This window comes from Stigmatopora nigra, chromosome 8 (genome assembly GCF_051989575.1).
Source record: "Stigmatopora nigra isolate UIUO_SnigA chromosome 8, RoL_Snig_1.1, whole genome shotgun sequence".
Taxonomy (NCBI): domain Eukaryota; kingdom Metazoa; phylum Chordata; class Actinopteri; order Syngnathiformes; family Syngnathidae; genus Stigmatopora; species Stigmatopora nigra.
Genome location: NC_135515.1, coordinates 593,793 through 615,129, shown reverse-complemented (window position 1 = coordinate 615,129; position 21,337 = coordinate 593,793). Strand labels below are relative to the sequence as shown.

General features: G+C 45.8%; 2 protein-coding genes across 5 annotated transcripts; both read right to left on the bottom strand.

The window, feature by feature from the left end:
• Positions 1-309: 309 nt before the first annotated feature.
• Positions 310-7,702, bottom strand: pak4 (p21 protein (Cdc42/Rac)-activated kinase 4). Of its 3 annotated transcripts, XM_077722202.1 has the most exons (12): positions 6,871-7,025; positions 4,524-4,767; positions 4,280-4,452; positions 4,163-4,210; positions 3,961-4,126; positions 3,466-3,720; positions 2,982-3,392; positions 2,782-2,915; positions 2,585-2,711; positions 2,372-2,497; positions 2,163-2,297; positions 310-2,076 (listed from the first exon to the last, which is right to left on the bottom strand). In XM_077722202.1, exons 2-12 carry the CDS (start codon positions 4,728-4,730, stop codon positions 1,921-1,923), a joined length of 1,938 nt encoding a protein of 645 aa, XP_077578328.1. In that variant the 5' UTR covers positions 4,731-4,767; positions 6,871-7,025; the 3' UTR covers positions 310-1,920. The 3 variants fall into 3 exon arrangements, with proteins under 3 accessions (XP_077578328.1, XP_077578327.1, XP_077578325.1); XM_077722201.1 differs by lacking the exon at positions 6,871-7,025 and adding an exon at positions 7,524-7,702 and having other exon boundaries at positions 3,961-4,210; XM_077722199.1 differs by having other exon boundaries at positions 3,961-4,210.
• A 3,041-nt stretch (positions 7,703-10,743) lies between these two features.
• On the bottom strand, positions 10,744-17,775 carry ccdc9 (coiled-coil domain containing 9). Of its 2 annotated transcripts, XM_077723118.1 has the most exons (16): positions 17,612-17,775; positions 16,661-16,716; positions 16,439-16,543; positions 16,202-16,363; positions 15,739-16,134; positions 15,491-15,574; positions 15,217-15,381; positions 14,959-15,140; positions 14,797-14,861; positions 14,456-14,500; positions 13,617-13,737; positions 13,433-13,544; positions 12,917-13,364; positions 12,480-12,674; positions 11,991-12,416; positions 10,744-11,268 (listed from the first exon to the last, which is right to left on the bottom strand). In XM_077723118.1, the coding sequence occupies exons 2-16, from the start codon at positions 16,661-16,663 to the stop codon at positions 11,264-11,266; spliced, it is 2,514 nt and encodes an 837-aa protein (XP_077579244.1). In that variant the 5' UTR covers positions 16,664-16,716; positions 17,612-17,775; the 3' UTR covers positions 10,744-11,263. The 2 variants fall into 2 exon arrangements, with proteins under 2 accessions (XP_077579244.1, XP_077579245.1); XM_077723119.1 differs by lacking the exon at positions 14,456-14,500.
• Positions 17,776-21,337: the final 3,562 nt, after the last annotated feature.

Sequence of the window (21,337 nt, the reverse complement as noted above, 5' to 3'; positions counted from 1 at the left end):
GAGCTGCTATTTGACAAGTGGGGTTAATTAACAACAAACCTTCGAGTTACAACAAAAAGACAACATATTGTTACCGCCTCAATTATTACGTTCAAAAGGGAATATGTGTATTGAAAGTATACCGTATTATTGAAATGCTGTCAGTACTCTCTGCCCTTCTTTACATGACCACACGAGGGCACCAGGGAAACATATTTTAAGAACTCAAAATAAACAGGATTGGTCATTTTTGAAATGAATTACAATGATAAGAGAAAAAGACTAGTTGTTCAATTTTTTATGTAGATAAACAAAAAACAATACACAAAGAAAACTTGACTTTTTTAATGATAAAAAAGCACATTTGCCACAGACGTCATCAAACCCCCAGTGGATGTATTTCACATAATTTTGAGAAAACATAACTAGCTACTTGATCAGCATTGTTTAAAAGTGTTCAAAAGAAAACAGCCTTTCAAGCAGTGTTTTTATTTTCTCGCCAATCATCCCAGTGACATCATCAGCGAGCGACGCTTTCTATTTTCACACAGGCTGAACCGTCATGACGTCAAAGGCACGCCAACCTCTAAAAAACAACATTTCTATCCATTCAGCACCTTCCATTTTCTAAGAGGGAATGATATGAATGTTTTTGACATAAGATTTAAATAAACATTTAAAACGTTTGGCATTGGAATAGTGTTTTTCTTTCTTTTTAGTGTGACCAATTTCAAGTGCACCTTGATTGTCGCTTCACTTGCGAGCCGAGAAAGGAAAATAGAAATAATCATTCTAACTTGCCGACTTGCTGATTGTTAGTGTTTTGGGCTAAAAAATCTAAACGTGACCTTCTATTGCAATACTAAAATGAAGTACGTACTATAAAGGCCACACAAAGAAAGGGAAAAAAAGAGAAAAGCCATAATATTCATCTTAAAATGACGGAATGTTGGGGCCACACAAATAATAAAATAATCATTAAAAAGGCCCACGAGAATAAAGTCATCACTTTACTCAAATTTAAATCATGGGTGGTAATATTACAGGAAAGATCCAATATCAGTTTAGCTCTCATAATATTTAAGTCTTGAATTATTGCGACTTCATTCAAGCGACATTTATTTAATGCAACTTTATTCTCATTGGCCTATTTTTTTCTCTTTGCATGACCCAGATCCTCCATCAAATATTCCAGCCAGGAGGGAAAAAAAACAATAAAAAGACATCCGTGCGCGGCGCTGCCCCTGCTGTGTGGGAGCCAAACTGCAACGTACCAGCTAGTCGTGCTACACGGGAAGCTCATTATTCTACAAAAATAAAACATGTTTTGTGCTACACGCCAAAGCCACGCTTGAAGAAAGCACCCTTTGAAGAAAAAAAGTCACAAATCTATTTTCTTTCTTGTACAAAATGCTAAAAAGTTCATTTAAAAAAGTATGTTTGTACATCAAGCAGCCACAACATGACAACCAGTGTTTTGTTTGTGTTGTTGTGTGTAGATATGCTCCTAAGGTTGACAGTGCTAGAAAAAAATCATCATTAAAAAAAGAAGTCAAATCCTAACTGTGGCAATCCAATCATTCTTTCTTTCGCACTTAAAAAAAACAGCAAGAAAATCAACTCCAGTGTTTACCTTTGACTTCATGTTTTGCTGGTTTTCCCGCCGACGTGCGTCCGTCCGTCCGTCAGTAGTTAAAAAGTCCAGTAGGGGGAAAAGTCACCCCCCCCCCCTCCTTGCTCTTAAAATCCAAACCGGGTTGGAAGAATAAGAATAAAAGTTCCAGGTTAGGCAGGTTACAGTAAGTGTTCCTTTCTTTTTTTCCGTTAACAGTGGCTGGCACGCAAGCAGGCCCAAAATGATTGCTTGGTAAGAAGGGAGGAAGCAGCCACGCAGCCACGCACACAGTAGAAAAGCCCCCAAAAAGTAGGTCCGCCTGGTCCTCATCGGACGCGGTTGTGCCTCATGAGGGGCACGATGCAGGACGGGGGTCCCGCCTTGCTCAGGAAGCTGTGTTTCAGCAGCTCCCCGGCCGAGGCGCGCTGGGATGGCTCGCGCACCAACATGCGGTCCAGGAAGCCCTTCAGCAATGGCGACACCTTCACGGGGAAAAAGGAAGGGAAAAAAAAGGGACATTTTTACAATTTCTACCGTTTTAAGGCCATTTTAAGGCCGAGTAAGGTACCTTGTGCAGGTTCTTGAGTTTGGGCGGCAGGTTATCCCGGATCATCTTCATGGCCTTGAGCGGCGGCTCGTTGAAGTACGGCGGCTCCCCGTCCACCATCTCGATCACCATGATGCCCAAGGACCAAATGTCCACCTGCGGGAGGACAACCGCAAATGACTGAGTGTGACGCAAACGTGAAAAATGATATTTCAAGCCAACAACAGTACCTCGGGTCCGTAGGGAAGCCGCGATATGAGCTCGGGTGCCATCCAGTAGGGGGTTCCCACCAAAGACTTTCTGCGCTGGACCTCCTTTGACACTTGAGCGCAGAAACCAAAGTCGGACAGCTTCACCTGGAAGCCATCAAACCGTCAAGTTCATAGTTTGCGCATTGAAATCGTACTTTTGTTGTAATATATACTGGAAAAGTGGTACCCTACCCGGCCGTCGTGCGTGAGCAAGATGGAGTCGCTTTTAATGTCGCGGTGGATGACGCCCTGCGTGTGCAGCACCGACAGGGCCTTGAGGACGGAGAGGCACACGGCGGCAATCTGCTCCTCGTTCATCCTGGAAAAAGGAGGCGGGCGGGATTGGCCAAAGTCTACAATTTCCCAGCTGGCGGCGCCGCCGCTCTCACCTGGTGTGCGTCACGATGTCTGTAAGGGCGCCTCCCTCCAGGAACTCCATCACCACCCACAGCTCGTCGCCCACCAGGTAGCTGTTGTACATCTCCACCACGTTGTCGTGGTGGTAGTCGCGCATGATGACCACCTGGAGGGGACACGGGGCCACCGTTTCAAGGAATGTGCGGTCTGACGTTCCCGACGGGCGGCATACCTCGTTGAAAAGCAGCTCTCGGCGTTGCTGCTTCCTCAGGTCCATCTTCTTGACGGCCACCAGTTTCCCCGTGCTCTTGACGGTGGCGATGCACACGATGCCCGTGGAGCCCTCCCCGATCTTAATGTAGTGGTCCAGGTAGCTGCGGGGGTCGCCGGGGTCCACCACCATCTGAAGGGCCGTCCGGAACTGCTCGTGGGAGACGCGCTGGGGCTCCCTCTGCGGGGAGCGGGCGTCGGGGGCCCGCGGGGGCGCCGGGCCCGCCGCGTCCGGGTGCCGCCCGGCCTCCGCCGTCAAGCTGGGATGCGACGAGGCGTGGTGAGGGGGCCCCGCGGGGGGCTTGGACCCCGAAGAACCTCGGCGGGCCACGGGGGGGCCGTTTTGAGGGGACGCCTCGTGCTGGCGCGCCACCTAGGGAAGGAGGAGGAGGAGTGCACGTCAGTAGGGTCGCACTCATACGCTGGTCGGCGGTGGCTTGGCATACCGGGCCGGTGGGGCCGCGTCCACCGCCGCTGCCGCCGCCGCCCCCGTCGCTCTCCGACCGGGGGTACGTGTTGAACGGGCGCGCCGCCGGTTGCGCCGTCTTGGTGGCCCCGTCGGTGGGCGGTGGGTGGGGCGTGCGGATGTTGGGACCGGAAAGGGGACGCTTTTCCCTGGGAGACTGCGGGCTGCCGTCCCGAGCCTGGTAGCTGGACTTGGGACGGTGCTCGGCGTGGGGATCGCGCCGGGACGCCGGATTCTGGGGACGGTCCCAAGGTACAAAACATACAACGTTAGTAAGTCTGTGTGTGTCAGTTGAATTGGATTGACGGTGGAAAAAGTCAGGAAATGTAACATGCATCTATACTCTTCATTTGAATTTGATCCTAAAACAGAGAGTCATGGTTGACTTTCCCGGGCCGCACACAATGATGCGGCGGGCCAGATTGGGCCCCCGGGCCACCACTTTGACACCCGTTGTACAATAATGGCTTGGTACCTGGTTCTGGTTTCGATGCTCTCGGTCTCTGTGGGGAGGCGGAGGGGGTCCGGGACCCGGCCTGTCCCTGCTTCCCCGTCCGGGCTCTTGGCCCCTCGGCTGCTGCTGAGCCCGGACGTGGATCCCGTCGTCCCGCTGGGAGTCCCGCTGGGAGTCCCGCTGGGAGTCCCGCTGGGAGTCCCGCTGGGAGTCCCGCTGGGAGCCCCGCAAAGCTTGCCGAGCGCTCTGCTGCTCCGGCCTGGCTCGCTCTCTACAAAACAAAATAAAATGTTTAGGTTTTTCCCATCTGTTTTTTTTTTCCTTCTTCCTCTGGACTCACCTCTCCGACTGCGAGGGATGTCGCTGGTGGGGGTCCCCATTCTCCTGGCGAGGTTGCACGGGGGGGCTTTCCCGTCGCAACGAATTGGAGCGGGTCACCGACATGGTGTCGAACTCGTCCAGGAGCCAGGTCAGCGAGCCGTCCGACGCCAGCTTGTTGCCGCGGACGATGCTCTGAGGATACGAGAATTGAACCATTAGGAGTGGATAGGGGGGTCCCGGGGGGTCTCGTGACCGGGTCCCACCTTGCCCGGCTCCACGGAGGTGATGACGGTGATGTCGATGAAGGGCTTGGGCCTTTTGGCCGTGTCCTCGATGAGCGACTGCCATTGGCGCGGCAGGCCCACAAACTTCTGCTCCTGCTGGTCAAAGTCGGTGTGCACGCGGTGCTCGAAGTTGGACGGCCCCGAGATCTGGACGCGAGGATGCTGCTTCTTCTTCTTGGTGAACATGGCGGCGGCCGGGGTGGCGAACGCTCCAGCATCAGAGCTGCGGGACGGAGAAGGTGGGATGATGTTGTCATTTAGGTTAGCTTAGCTATTATGTGGGCATTTTGACAGGATGATGTTTCAGTAAGCATTTCAACATTCAAGTCACTTAGCAGTTGACTGTGAAAAGGCTATGCTAACTATTGTGTTAAATGCCTGCCTTCTCGGCGAATGGCTGTCGACAGCTAACAAGCAGGCGATAAAACTTTGTCATCCACAAGCTAACAATTGAAAAAAATGCCAAAAAGTCTTCAGGAGAAGAAAAATGCAGACGGGCTACTACCCTCACTTGCCTTCATCCCTCTTCTTTAGCTTGAATTCATTTGATGACGTCGAAAAAAAATGGAGTGAGCATTGGGCCATTTCCCAAAAAATGATGAAAAATGCGTCCCTCCCTCCCGACGAGCCACAATCATGGCACATCCGCCTGGCTGAACAGTTAGAAAAGGCTGTCCACGACGCGTCCACTGACCTCATTCCAAATTCTATACATGGACGGGGGACGGGGGACGGTGGACCGCTAGATAAGGCAGCCAAGCATAGCACAGCATTAGCCACTTTTCCCATACAGCCAGCCGTCAATACACACATACGTTGGAGCAGCTAGCGTGTCGGCAAAAGTCAACACACCTGAGGGCAGGAAATCCAAACAAGTCCCCTTTGTTAAACACAACCAAGGACAACTTGCTCTAAGTCTTCTTTTTTATGCACTGTATTTTGACAAGCACAATAATAAACAATTACAATGAAGTTGAATTACAAAAAAGTTGACATCTTCCCTTGTCATTTTCCCAACTGCCGTTAAAGCTGAAAGCAGTACTTTTACAATGGTGAGCCGTTTTGACGCACGTGAAAATAGAGGAGGGAAAAAGGCCTGCTGACGGCAACACGCAGGAATGCGGCGGGAGCGTCCTTGATAAGAGCTCCCGGCTCTGGGCTCTAACCCTCAAATGTTTTTCTCGGGCTTTTGTGTATTTTTGCCTCTGTTCCCGAACAACCCCCCACTCTTGGATATGTTGATGTTGGCTAGCGTGCGTTTATTACAGTGAAGAAACCCCCCACCCAATCACCAAAAGGCCCGTCCCTCCCTGGCTTTGCGTGGCTTTCGTACAGGTTGTGTTTATTTCATGAGCTTAACTTGCCGCGTCACGCCTCTACGGTGCTGCAGGGCACCCCAAAAACTTGAGGTTTGGCAGCAACAAGCAACTTTTCACGCTGTCAGCGACAGCGATAGCTACCTATATGACCTTTGGCCCTATCACCCCAATACGTAATCACCTCTTCTTAACACATCCTGCAGATTTAATCATGTAAAATCGGGTTGCCAGTTTTGTACAATTAACAAAGTAACAGGCCATAACTTGAATTAAACTTTGTGTCTACTCTTAAACCATTTTTTTATCGGGTAATAGACTAGTCATTGAAAAGTAGTAGCACCATTTTAGGAACAAGTGCTGTAGAAAAAAAAAGAGGCAAAAGAGATTTGCTAGACAAAATTAGGAAGCTTCTGATTCCTGCCAATTTCCAGTATAGAACCAAAACTATCTTATAAGGCGGAAAAGTATTAGGTCAACATGGAAACAAGGCAATTTGGGTGGATTTTTGCCAACTTTCTTGACTTTTGAAACCCCCCGTTGTGCCATTTTGGTAAGAACGGCATCGTACATGAACGTCAAAATAATTGAGGGCGAATTCGTGAATCTTGTTATCCCAATAATGCGTCACACACACACGCACGCACGCGCATAAACAGGAAGAGATTTTAGCATTTAGCCTTGCTCTTAACCATCGTCGAAATGAAAGGTCGTAATTCTATTGGTCCAACAACTCTTCATACCAGGAAGTGTTTCGTCTATTTTATGAAATAGCTTAAAGCCACCTGGGAACATTTTGAAGTCGTTTCTATGGCACTTTTGTGATATTAAGCCTGGGCAATAACTACGGAAAAGTAAGGGAGGAAGTGTCCTGTTCTCGAAGTGGAAAGCTAGCGTTAGCAAAAGCTAGCAGGTAGATCGAGAAAAGCGCCCCCTCCCTCTCAAATCAAACGAGGACGCAACAAGAAGATAAAGTTGCGCTTTTCACAAGAAAAAAATAGCTTACTCACCACGAAATATTCCAGTTGAACCGTCCGTGGCCCCGCAAAAAGTGCGAAAGAGCCCCGCAGAGACTTTTTTAAAGAGCCGAGAACAAACTATTAGCCCAAAGTCTCACTTTGCCGACGCCATGTTGGAAACGTCAGGAGGGGGCAGGAGAGACTACATCCGGGAAACCGTAGAGCTGCTGTCATGGCAACCGACCAGTGATTAGGGATGTCGGGATCGATAAACGACGTTTCGAGTTTACGACACCTCGTCATTAAAAACGGCAACAAGACTAGATTGCAGGAACAATGCTAATTTGTGGAAAATAATACGTTATATTTTATATATTACATGAAAGAAAAATACTGAAGATTACTACTACATTGCAAACAGTGGATAAAATACACGAATATACCAGAAAGATGTATTTTGGCAAAAGTAAATAATCGATATCAGAAACTACAATATATTTTTAAAACATAAAACACAATGGAATGCCGAAATATTCTGTGAAAACCTTGGACAAAAAAATATTTGTAATATATTTGAATAATTAATAATTAATAATAAGGGAAACACTATTTTATTGGGACCACGACACGCGTAGGAAAGAAATGCAAATATTCGAAAATGTATCAAAGTGAAAAGGAAAAATCTGGAATTAAATCTTGCTTACTTTTGCTGCACAATTCTCTTCGCAGTGTTTTTGCCATGCACTGTTCACCAAACTCAAGCGAGATTTGGACGTGTATTCAGGCTACTTTGGGTTCCGTCTTGTTCCAGCATGCTTTTTGCTCTTACATAAGCCTGCAGAGCTCCAGATAGGATACATGAAAAACATCAAGCGCGCACGCAGGAAACTAAACATCATTGCATAAGAAGGGCCGGAAAAAGAGGCCCAACGTGACCTTTTGTTTGATTTACAGTTTGATTACACTTTCATGTGCTCTTGAAATAGGCGACTGCTTTTTCTGGAATTCCATTCTATTCTTTTCTATAAATCAGATTAAAAAAACATGATTAAAACCGTCATAAATTAAATATTAAGAATTGGTACTGGAACAAATGTGTGCTAATTTGAGGCTTACTGAATAAAAAATGGTTATTTTTTTAGTTAAGGTCATTGTGAAACAACGCCATGCTGTGGCCAAAACAAGTACTGTACATATTGTCAAATTCTTGTGAAGTAGTACTAGAAAATTACATATTGAAATTAGACATTACTAATTTACGGATAGGTCAAATTGTGTTGATTTTGTTTATATATATTTTATGTATTATTAATCTTTCTTAGTATTTTTGGTAGTTATTCGAGCAGTGTTCATCATCTAGTTTAACAGTCAAGCAAGAAAAACTACAACATAAAAATAATCACAGCCACATCAGAATAAATGCATAGTTTATCATCACAACCAGTCACTCCATTCCAGGAAGCGACATCACAGCATACAGTGAAGAAGCTCCAGCCGGGGGTCCCTAGCGCTAAAAAGGTACATACTAATGTAGTACTACATGTTATACTGAGGCTACATATTCTGCTACATTAGCGATATTACCTGAATAGTACCACCAACAAGTCTCAAAGTCAGTGCACAAAGTGAGACGTCGGCTCACCAGAGAAAAAGCTAAAGATATTCCTTGAGAAAGGGGGGGGGGGTTGTCCAAACTGGGGGTCCCGGGTCCATTTTTTTCTTTTGAACAGGCATCTGATTCATGCGATGTGATTTAATCACAAAAATTAGATTTTCCCAGCCAGGAAATTGATGCCAAAATTAGACCTCTTTTGGACCCAGGAAGCTTAGAACATTAGGGAACATCTATTTCTTTAATTCTTATATGCTACACTAGTGCAGAGGTAGTGGTAAAGAGTCATAAGAAGGGCTTTCAAGTTCTATAAAATGTTTAACATGCTTTAAGGGCAGAGTCTAAATATTGCAGGTGCTGAATAAGAATATATTACAGCAAAATCTGTGAAGTACATGTCGTAATATAAGGTCATATAGTTGCATTTGAGGAGGACTGTAAAAAGTTCAGGGCACTTTTAGGGTCTTTTGCACATCCTCAAACAGTATTGATCATTTCTGATCACAAATGTACCTCCCAAAATATGGCAATATGTCATGTCATTTTGACTTGAATCAAGCATATTTAGCATTGAGGGCAAAATGACACTCAAACGTTGCATCTTTTTGGACTGTTATCGATTCATTTGATAGATTAGTTGTCAATTTGTCAGGTATTGAAGATGGTAAACATCCAATACATTTTGACTAGGTGAGCTAATAACAGTCGCCTGGTAGCGCCGTCAATGGCAGCCAATGAGTTTAGTCCTTCAAGGTAAATAAAGTCTTTTTCAAGCATTCAAGCGAGATCACATAGTGGACGAGTCAGGATGGCTGAAATTTGAACACAACTCCAATGGAAACCGTTCCGGGAGGTCCTTACAGGAACATAAAGTAGTTACGACGTTGTCGATACGACATCTCGGACGTCCTTCAAGGACAACGAGAAGAAAAGAGGAAAAAAGGTGTAGAGGGCACTTGGGGGTCTTTTCGGCGCATGCATCCATCCATCAATTCCTTCCGTCAGCTTCCCATCTCCTCACAAACACGGGACGCGGGACAGTCCATCCTCCCCGTCTTCCTCCATCTTCTGGCATGCGGTCATCCCAATTTGGACCCGCAGTCAGTGCGGTTGTGCGACCCGGCCAGGCTGGCGGCGGTGCTGTTGTTGTTGTGCGGGCCGGGCGTCCAGAAAAAGACGTAGTAAATAACCAGGATGAAAGCGGCCACGGACACGCAGAGGAAATAAGCGATGGCCATGGCCACTTTGACCCACACCTTGGCTGACATGCTGGCTTGCTTGGCACGAGGTTCCCCCGGGTAGCTGGGCCTCCGCTTGGGGTCGCCGTCGGCGCCCGAAGCGTTCAGCTTGTCCACGGTGATGCTGGCCCCACCACCGCCGTCGGTTGATTTCATCTCGCGAGCGGAGCCGCTTCTTCCACCGGCAAGGAGCTCATCTGAGGCAGGACGGGTCCTCCGGAGCACAATTCCTCGGGTCCTCCAAAGCCAGGCGTTGATTGGCTCGGGGCGTGTGTGCGCGCTTTTTGTCGCTCGTCCTCTGCGTGTTAGCGGGCGAACTAGTGCACTCAAGTATAGGTCCTACTAGCGCGGGACGGGACGCTGTCAAGTTAGCTATGGGGCGGAGCGATCGTTTCCGGTTTGGGTTTTAACATTAATAGCTGCGTTTTAAAGTAAAATGAAATTCGGGAAATGGTAGTACAGTCATTCACAATTGGGATTTTGTTTCATGAGTCCTCCTCCTGATCGTGTATTTTTGGTTTCTCTGTAGTCCCAAGTAGTTTTAATACCTTGAATGAGTAATTTGACACATCATTGTCACTTTCATATGTCAAATCAGTCTATATTTCAGTACTTTCCTTTTTGGTGCAGTCAGTGCTTTGGGTTTTCTTCGATTAGTGCTTTTTTATTTATTAACCTGCAAAAGTGACAAAAACAACTCTAGGTGCCTTTGGGGAAAAAAATGAATAAATAAATCAACAGCCTTGCCACTGATGAGTCATTTTCCTGCAAGGTCGAAAAGGGACATCGGCAGCGGCTTTCAAATTGTCAACGCCATGGATTAACGCTTAGTGACGTGGTGGCGCTTTCAAATATGGATTTAATATGTCTATCGGGTCTTGCTTTTTAATTGATGACAAGGAAACAAAGCACCTCTTCGTCATGATGGAATGATGACAAAAAATAAATTAAACCATTGGACCGACCATATATGGTGATATTACATTGCACAATTCCTGTATGAGGTATCATCTGAATGTATTTTATCGGGATTAATCGCCATCAAATGGATCGGTAAATGATAAATCTTGCATCTTGCAAAGTTGAATGAACTTTATTGTAAATCATGTTTCCGCCCATTTAAATGATCTACTCTGAGTAGCAACTTAATCAATGACATAAATTGTAATAAACCGTCAAAACAACAAATTACAGGACGGTAAAAATTCAGCCTTTCTCTTACGTTGAAAATGGACGCATGACTATACAACAGTCATAAGTCAACAAAAAATGTCCTCCACGGTCATCAAAAGGAGTATAAAAAAGGGTGTCTTAAATGAACTTAGGCCGACTAAAGTGTTAAAAACTCACTGTAGCCTTGAGATGGGTTGGTGAAGAGTGGGCGTGGCTTCGGCTGATTCCAGCAGCTGCTTTTAAGGATTGCTTTTGCAACCCCGACGTGTGGTGGTAGAGATGGAGGGGTCGATAATGGAAGAAAAAAAACAACAACATTAAGCAGACAACCTTCTTTCTCTGTGGTGAAAATCATTGCAGCAAGGCAAGGCTTCTCGCCACCCATTTTGGGGCTAGGGGGAGCTCTCCAGCGTTGTTATTTTCACTCTGTCAACACAAAGGCAAAAAAAAAAAAAAAAAAAAAATAGAATTAGATTCATTTTTATCATTGAGAAAAAGTTTATAATCTAGTACAGTTTTTTTTTTTTTAAAGTCAAAATGTATCTGTCATAGTAGGGAGAAAACAATTGGTTAAATTGTAGCAGTGGAGCTTTTGACATAGTGTTGTATTGTATCACACTGTAGGCAATGTTTATACATATATGAATGTCTGCTCTGGAGTCATTTGCCAAAATGGATTCCCCACTTAGGCATTGTTTTGCCATCCATCTGGCGACTTAATTCAATCGGGCTTCGGCACTTTGCCGCTTTCCTGTCAAAAACCTAATTGTGCCTCTCATCTCGCCATTTCTGCCATTTCCTGTTGCCTCCCCCGAGTGGGCCTAGAACAACAAAAGTGACGAGTCCACGCCGCAATGAGGTTTGGTGACTTTGCTAATGGTTTGTTCTGAAAGTCACACAATCCCAGTCGGGGGACTTTACTCTTGATTCCTGGCAGTGAGTGGCTAAACTTGTGGCTAAATCCTTATTTCTATAATGGCCATCAACCCTCCCAGATTGAACAACCATGTCATATTTTTTTGGTAATATTTAGTTATATATAATAGTTTAGTTGAAAGGAAAGTTGACCTTTAAAAATGATTTGCCTCATGATAAAATGACTAAGAAATGTGTGATTTGCATGATATATTGAATTAGTAATAAAAGACCTGAGATGGCGGGCTGATGGGACGACACCTCCGGTGTAGTGGCGTCATCGTTTTTGGTGTTGGCGTCTCTGGCGTCATCATTTTTTACGTCATCATTTTTTGAGTCATCGCTTTTGGGGTCATCAATTTTTGCGTCATCGCTTTTGGGGTCATCGCTTTTGGGGTCATCGCTTTTGGGGTCATCGCTTTTGGGGTCATCGCTTTTAGCGTCATCACTTTTAGCGTCATCACTTTTAGCGTCATCACTTTTAGCGTCATCACTTTTAGCGTCATCACTTTTAGCGTCATCACTTTTAGCGTCTGCGGCGTCATGGTTTTTCTCGTCATTGTCGGCCGTCTCCTTTTCTTCCTGGGTTGGGCTTCCTTCGTCGGCGGGTTCGCTCACCAGGACAGTGGGCGTGGCCGGCGAAGGACTATCAACTTGACCTGCAAGACATTACAATTAGTGGTTGGATACACGCGCCCCATGGCTTTAATATCGTGGACAACCTGGCACGCCGGCCGCCTCCTGCTGTCGTTCACTGACGTCCGGCGAGTCGGACGGAGCTCGCTCAGACTCCGTTAGCTCCATTGACGTGTTGGTAGGGAGCGAGTCGGCTTTCGTGGCCATTGACGTGTGCGTTTCTGACGACACGACTTCAGTCTCTCCTGGCGGTGGCGAAACCGGCGGCGTGGCCGAGTGGACTAAAAATGAAAAATTCATCTCCTTTGAAATTCAAACGTGTCACAATATCCGCATTAGCGTGAGAGGATTAAGACACCCTTTTGTGTTAATGCAGGGGTAGGGAACCTATGGCTCTCAAGGAATAATGTTTGAGAATATGAATTGATGATGGTTCCCGACCCCGGTTTGCGTCATACTCATGTGCGACATATAGTCCGAGAAATACGCTCATTGTAAAACCAAGCAAGAAAGAATCACCTACCTGCTACGTCTGGCTGGTCTGGCTGGTCGGGTTGTGCGCTCTCTTCCTGCTCTTTCCTCTGAGGGGGGCTGCTCACGGCACCGGGGGGTTTCGGGGGGCTATCCCCTCCCACGCTGCTCCTGGGTGAAATCATCTCCATCTCCTCCCCCCAGTCCGACACGGGCCGGTGTCCATCCGGAAGCTGGAAGGGACTGATGGGCTTCCCCGCCGGCGGGGCGTTCTGCTCGACGACCCGGGGCGAGGGGAGGCGGAGCCTGGGTCTCTGGGTCCGCTTTTCTCGGGGGCTTTGGGTGGGGGAGCGTCCGTCTTCGGGGACTTTTTCTCTCCCGTCGTCCTTCTTGGAATCGTCGCCGGATACTTCCTCGTCACCCTCGCTGGCGTCTTCCCATTGGTCGTCGTCTTGCTCTTCGTCTTCCGCGGGCTCTTCTTCGTTTTCCATTTCCACCGCCTGCGAGACACAGCGAGAGGGGCAAGAAGTTCAAATGTGACTGACTTTCCTCGCTTCCTATTGGTCACCTTCTGCTCTGGTTCAGGGACGGGCGCATCCTTTTCTGGTTTGGATTGGTCTTTCTTCTCCTTCTCCTCCTCCTCGTCTTCTTTCTCGCCTTCCCAGCGGTTGTCGTGCATACTGAAAAAATTCATTGATTATCCATGACCGCATTTTCTCGCATATAATAATAATAATAAGAGAAATTCTGACCTGTAGCTAGGCTTCCCTCCTCGGCCCTTGCCTCGGTTGCGCTCCCCTCGGGGTCCCTGGGACCTGCCCTGGGAGAGGAAGTCACCGAATGTGGACCCTTTGGGGGGCCGCTTGCCATCGTCTGAATTGGAAAGACATTTTGTAAAATCCAAAAATACATATAAAAAGCTCAAATTAACATGGTTTTAGATCAATAAAAAATGAATATTCTAAATATTATATCTAAAATGGTCCGGCCCACATGAAACCGAGTTGACGTTAAAGCGCCCCCGCGAACCAACCCAAGTCTGACACCCTTGACCTGGTAGATATACAAAAGAACGAACTGGGGGGCAAAAAAGTATAAAAAGGAGGTGATGACGCATAGGAAAGATGAAGGTGACACAGCCTGAAAGCTTATCCTGGATGAAGAAGGCGCCAGCCAACAGATAAGAGGTTGTTGAAGAGCCAGGCGGAGGGTGATGAAAAGGTTGCCTGGAGAAGGCGGCCGCGCGGGGAAGCGGGATCAGCCAGGGGAGGAAAAGTCGCAACCAGCCTGCAGTCGTTACTAAGTCGCTCGCGGCCAGTGATGTCATAAAGACGCCACGTCCCCGACTTAAAGAGTCTGGCACAAAAAGAAGCCGTCGGGCGGCACTAAAAATATTTTTTTGGCTTTGGACCTCCACATGATTGACCGTTCCAGTCAAATACCATTCACCTACATATTGATAACAAGAGCGTGCATATTCGAGTGTGAGAAAAATATTTTTTTCCGGGTGGTGCATGCATGAAAATGGGCACACACAAACACACACACACACACACAGTGTAAACGTCAGTGGAGCACATTACAGTCTAACCTGAAGCTCTGCCCCGAGGCTGGCTGGTAAAGCTACGCCCTCGGGCTGCAGAAGAAAACACAAAAAGACACGAGCACGTCATTGGTGCGAGGAAACAACTTTGTGGACCCATTGTGGGTCATCGCTCATTTCTCACTACCAACGAGAAACACATAAGGTCCCCGGGGGGTGGGGACCGCAGCTGGGCACTTAGCTAATGAGCTTAACGACGGCGACGCACGTGAGGCGACACGTGTACGTGACATTGACAAAAGTATTGGGACTTCGACGGAAAGAAATTGCCAAGCCGCGAGGAAAACGTTTCTCGTCAAGAACTGTCACACCGACAGCGGACGTCATACCTCTCCTGCCGCCACTCTGCTCCACCGCGCCGCCATCGACAGCCGCGTTTGCTTCCTCCTTGAACCTGTAGGCGAGCAAAAAAAAAAAAGATATTTTGGCATACCTGAGCCAAAATGGCCAGATATGTGGAAGCCACATTTCCCAGTGTCACATTTTCTTACATGTTGTCAGTTTTCTGCATGTCCCACTCCCTCCTCCACTGCCCCGTGGCATTGCGGTGGCGCGCCAGTCGCTCCTCGTCGATTTCCTGGCGCCCCTTCTTCCAGCGCAGGTACTCGGCTCGCTCACGACCCGTCATGGACATGGTCATGTCCGTCGAGCCTTTGGGGCCGGGTCGTCGGCTCTAAAGAAAGGAAGAAAATGATACAAACTGTACCATGGAAGTGATTCCATTTTCATTAGTTGTTTTTTTAACTCACAGTCCACTCTTTTTCTAGCTCGCCGCCGGTCTTGACGTTTTCAAAGTCTAGACCGCCCCAGTTTCGGACATGTCTTCTGCTGCCCTCCTTGCGGTCCGCGTCCACAACGGGGCCGGAGCGACGCGGGTCGTCCAAAAAGTTGCGGAGGGGTTTATCGCCATCAGCCTGTGAAGAGACGTGTTTTCAGTTCGGGAAACAGAAACAGTGCCCTCTTGTGGCACATGTTGTAATTACATGCACGTTGCAGACCACAAATTCCAAGTGTTACATATACCCGCTGTCCTCTCTCGTACTCGGCTATTTTCTCCATTTCCTCGTTCATTTTTTCAATGTTTTGCCGCCTCTTCTCCTCCCATTCCTGTGAGGGAATAAGAAAAGATAAGATTTATATTTGGACTATTTGGTGACAAAAAGTATGCACTGTGAAGTTGGCTGTAAAGTTTTGTGACAGGGTGATTTTACCATTATTTACAAATCAAATGTCATAGCACCCCAATTGATCAAAAATACAAGCATATTTACTTTGGACTTTCTGTCTCCACCGCCTGGCGTCCCTTCTGCATGAGCATCTCCTCCTCCTCCTCCTCCTCCTCCTCCTCCTCCTCCTCCTCCTCTTCCTCTTCCAGGTCCACTACCACCACCACCTCCTCCTCCCTCTCCTCTTCCCCTCCAGCCTCCTCGTCGTCCCCCCGCTTCACCTGGCTCGCCATCCCTGGGCGTACGCGGTTCCCGCGTTCTCCTTTCCTGACGGACCCCGCCTCCTCCTCTAGGGGTAGCCCCCCACGCCATCCGCCCCGACCCCATCCTCCTGGGAGGGCTGCGATTGTCAGCGGGTCCTCGGGGGGCAACGTCGCCCTCATCCGACGTCCTTCGCCCGCGAGGGGCGCTGGGCTTCCAGTCGTCAACTACGCGCTTGTCCTGCAGGACGCAAGAAGCGGCCATTCATTGTAATGTTTATCATTTTACAAACTAAATTGGTACTTACTCCCCCTGCAGGAGACTTGGAGACGTCAACCGTAACGCTGAAGTTTTCCTTTTCCGCCCTCCTGCGGTCTCCGGGCTCTGCCGGATCGTGGGCGCGGGGTTTTCGTGGAGTGGTGATGGCAATTCCTTCCTGTTCGGCCCGCTTCTTGTCCTCTTCAATTTCCTGTTGGCAAACCAAATGACAGGCCCATCAAACATCAAGGCATCCATTTTGTCTACGCGAGGGTTAGTAACGTACTTGATATCGCTTGACCAGAGCTTCATTCTTCTTCTTCAGTGCTTCGATCCGTCGGTCCAATTCGGCGTCTTTCTCTTCCTTGGTCTTGAGTTCCGTAGGTGACAACTAGGGCACAAAAATAAAGACAAAGTTAGAAGAGATAAAATAAGAGAAAAAGACAAACTCCTGCAAAGAGGGAACTACAAGAAGAATTATAAGGGGAGAAAAAATGGAGTAACTCACCATTTCTGCCTCTGTCTTGTCATACACGTACACGAGCTGTGGTCTTAATGCAGTTGCTGCATTGGAAAAGAAAATAGGTTAATACTTAGTTCCTTCAATGACTAATCTTTTTCCAATGTAAAATTGACTAGCCACTTGGCTTTAACTATCACGGCCCTCTCTTGTCTCATTCCCCCGAACAAATGGACTTTATGGTCTCTAACCTTTTAAAAATAATTACAAGGGTGGTATTTTTTTCATGGTTTGTAGAAATACTTTATGCACTCAATGCAGAAGAGTTAAAATGGTGGGGCACACTGACATGAACAACCATTCAAGACACACTTACACCATGGCAAAATTTGAAAATAAACAATTTGGCAAATGATAAAATGGGACCACAAACATGACTTTCCTTTACGTCCAGTGATCACAACATTAGTTTTATTAACTCCTATTGCCACAAATGGCGTTAAACGAAAACGCAGCCGTCATATTTGCATTTTATTCAACGTGGAACTTCGTGGAGCTATTTTCGTTTGAATTAGTAAATTAATCTGAGCCCAGGTGAAGTAAACAAATAGATTGGAGGCTTTTGCGCATGCGTGCGAGGAAGCAAATCCTTCAGATACACCGCCAACGAGCTAAAATAGCGCGAATTTGTGTCGCTATATACACAATTCAAGCTATGCTAACACCTTTTGAGCCAGGAGGAGATATTTGAGAAACACACACACATTTTGAGCAAAGAAATAGTTAAGAAACACCCCAATTAACTGAAGAATGTTTCCTACTATCTTTATACGACGAATGTCTGACTTGGACGTAACGTAAGCACAACGAGCCATGACACAAAGCGCACAAGACGAACCGAAAGAGCACCGAACGGGTGGAGTGCATTAAAACAAGCGCATTGAACTACAACTACATCCCTTATAGAAGTTATTTTTTATTTTTGAATGAAATAATTACCTCGTCTTCGTGTGTTGGTGAGGAGTTTGTGGCCGTCGCTCCCTGCCACATCCAGCACCTTGAGTGTCCCTTCTCTAGCTCACTTCCTGTCAAAAAGTGGGCCACATGAGGCGGATTTAAAGGGGAAGTAACACTAGTTTTGCATGAGCTTGATTCGAGATCGGATTTATGTAATCACGTGATCTACAATGGATGTGATGTCATATTGCGTATGTGTTGGCTGTTTCCGTTTTTTTCTATTTAAATGATAACAAATGTGACTTTCTAAACATTTTAACGGTAGTACGGATCATTTCCAACAGATAGCGCTAGTTGGCTTCTGTAAGAAAGTACAGAATGCAAAAAGACAACTGTTTAGATTTATATTCAGAAGTATTTTTATCCTTGCACACAATAAAAGACAGTATCCGTGCATTGTAGACATATATCACAGTATTCAATAATTATAAATTATATAATTAACTATTAACTGTTATTTATAGGGAAAATAAGACAGTCCTATTTAGTCCTGTCAGAGTTTGAATGGCAGCCGACAATTTCATTAAGTGATTTATAAAAGGTTATATTTTTTGTTGGACAATTAACTGACAATTAAGATGTATCTGTGTTAAACTAACTCTCTGCTGAATTGTTTTCAATTAGTGGGTCACACAAAGGTGACACATGACTTTAGTGGCATGACATAAGGTGACCAATATGATTACATAAAATGAGGAAGTTCAACCTGATGACATCTTTCTCGATAGGCATCGGTCGGTTGTCGTCCGTCCGCGCCAATCGCCCAAGGAGGCGGACGCGCGCGAGGGTGCTGAGCGATGATCTCATTGTTGAGGGAGCCAAACAAGTTCTCGGGAGACAACACCAGAGCCCTTGAGGTTGCCATCACGGAGAGATGACACCGACCGTGGACACTTTTGTTTACACACAAGGCCGTCTCCAGGCCGGGGGTTGTGGAGGGGGGGGGGTGAAAAACTTTTCACTCTCTTTTTGTCTCCGGGCAGTTCTCACATGCGCTAGCCAACGGCACTTAAGTTTCTGGCAGCTTTAAGCGCTTTAATTGGCCTTTTATGAGTAGGTGACTATTTTTGGTCATTTAACTGGAATATCAATGATGGGGGTCGGTACACTTCCAAATTGATTTGGGGTCATTTTCTGGTCCTTTTGGCACATTTTTGGTTGATTTAGGTACACTTTTCCCTTCATTTTGGGGCAAACTTACTTAATTTAGTCACTTTGTCTTGATTTAGGGCAACATTGCAGTTGGTTTCCCTTCCCTTTCCTTCCAGTCGATTCAGATTCAATTCAAGTTTATTTCATCTTTTGGGAAATTCCTGGATGACTTCCTACAAAGGGCTTTTGGGGTATTTCTGGATCACCTGCTCTTTATTTGGGGGTATTTCCATGAGGCTCCTGCAAAACTTACCAAAACATTGCAACATGCTAACACAATGTTAACTCCGAACTATTGCTAGCGACCCCAGCCTTTGTGTCACTTATCACGTAGACGAGATTCAAGCTAATCTGATCTGATAAGTCGTTAAGGAGATCCCACCTTTTAATGCCTTATATGTCAAAACTCACAGATACTACCACATATTATTTCTTGTATCCATATTTCTAAAAAAAAAAAAAGTCATTTTCATGTGATTTCATTTGATTTTTGTTTTCAAACTGCCAGAGGACACTTGCCCAGGCGTGTACCTGATTGGAGCTCCGCCCCCCTCGAACCCTCAATTCAGGGGGGTTGTCTTTTCTAGCTGATTAGACAGCCTTTAACCCTGCATTAACCCACCCCCATCCTCCCTCTCTGCCCCACAGCTGGGGTAGACAATGAGCCTGAGGTCAAAGGTCGCCTAGGCAGGGGTGTCACAAGTCATTTGTGATGCTAATGCTATGTGGTGATGTCATTGTAAACACTACAACAACTACTACTACTACTACTACTACTCCGAGTGTTTATTTTTCAGCCATGTGGCCCACGTGTGTGACACAACCTGCTCACTTACGGCTGTTACAAACCATTGTTTTGATAGTCGATGATTTGCTGATTTTTTTTTCGATACGTCGACCAATCCGCAGCTAAGTAAATCACGTTATACTTCTTTAGTTGTCGAAAGTCCAGGCTAGAGAAAAGTTGCGTAGTGATTTATATACTTTAAAATATTTTAGTCCATTTATTTCATTCACAATAGAATGATTCATTTGAAAAATAATGTAAAATGTAATATAGAGGTCATAAAGCAGAGGCTTGATTGGGTTGAAGTCACACTGGGTCACATGAAGTCCAACATGACTGCTGCGGGCCACCGAGAGCACATGATGGAAGCGTAGAAATGAATCCATGTGTTTGGTCTTGGTCATACGGAATGCAAAAAAAAAAGAAAACCTCAAGTTATGTTACATAAAACGTTTATTGTTGTAAAGATAACATGAGATCCTACTGTATCACCCCAGTAATTTTACATTAAAGCACTACTCTTCATTGCACTGACATAAAAAGTGAAAATCCCCAAATAAATGAAGTCCTATTGATTTACTTTCACATTTAACTCAGAGTGCAAATTTACACCGATACAATTTCACTTTTATTTCTAATTTATGCAGGTGAGTTGGGTACGTGTCAACATTTGGTCACATTTGGCAGGTGTAAAAGTACGGGGATTCCCGATGCAATAAATGACGTGGCATGATCACGCGCAACGATAGCGCCACCAATTTTAATACATTCAAGTATATATACTTTTTAATTTAACGACTTAAAGGTTTTATATAATAAGGTGTTTAATGACTAATAAAGGGTTAAGCACCCCCGTTAGAGAGACTTTAATGACTACATGTGCAAGCAGGCAAGTGCAGCACAACACTGAGAAACCTGACACTTGAGGCTGACTCATTGTTTGGAAGTGGAGGGGAAAGCCGGTCTGGGGGTTGGGGGCCAAAGTTCAGCATGTGTGCAGGTTTGTTTACACGCCAAAGAGGAAACCAACTGTTAAAAACGCCTATTCCTGCAGGCCCGTTTGGTGACAGTGACAGTTTGTATGCATGGACTTGTCTTAGCGGCATGCAAGTGTTAGTAAATACAAGGCAAAAGTGTTAAAAAAAAAAAGGCATGAGGATGAGGCCTGCAAAGAAAAAGGGGCGGAGACAACAACTGGCGTCAGAGCATGTCAGCACTTGTTGTGGGCCAGAAGGAGACTGCACCGGAAGTTAAAAAGAACACCGTCAAAGTCAAAGCAGCACACGTGGGTGCCTTTTAATGTTTGTTTACAACGAAAAAACACGTGCTCATATTTGTATGCTTTTTATGCAAATATATGAAGGAATTTGTGGATATTAGAATTAAATCGAATTGACTTCAGTCCATTTTTTTGCATCTTTAATATTCACTACAAAATTGAACCACTTTATTAAAAATATAGCAGGTTTGCATAATTACATTATTTATAATCTATTTAGTGCATGACCACAGGGTCGTATTTAGTTTAATTTCTGATAAGTTATATGGTTTTATTGTGTATTTCTTTTTACTGTTGTTAATGATATGTTAATATATAATGTTTGGACTTTTTACTCTCTTTTTCTCAATTGGCCATCAAAAAAGTAGAAAAAAAGGATGAAATTAGATGTTATTAATGTGGCAGCTCGTTTCCCCACAGAGGTTTCCATACATGACACACTTTATTTTGAAACGCTCTAACGGATGTTGCAAGCTCATATAAAAACGTG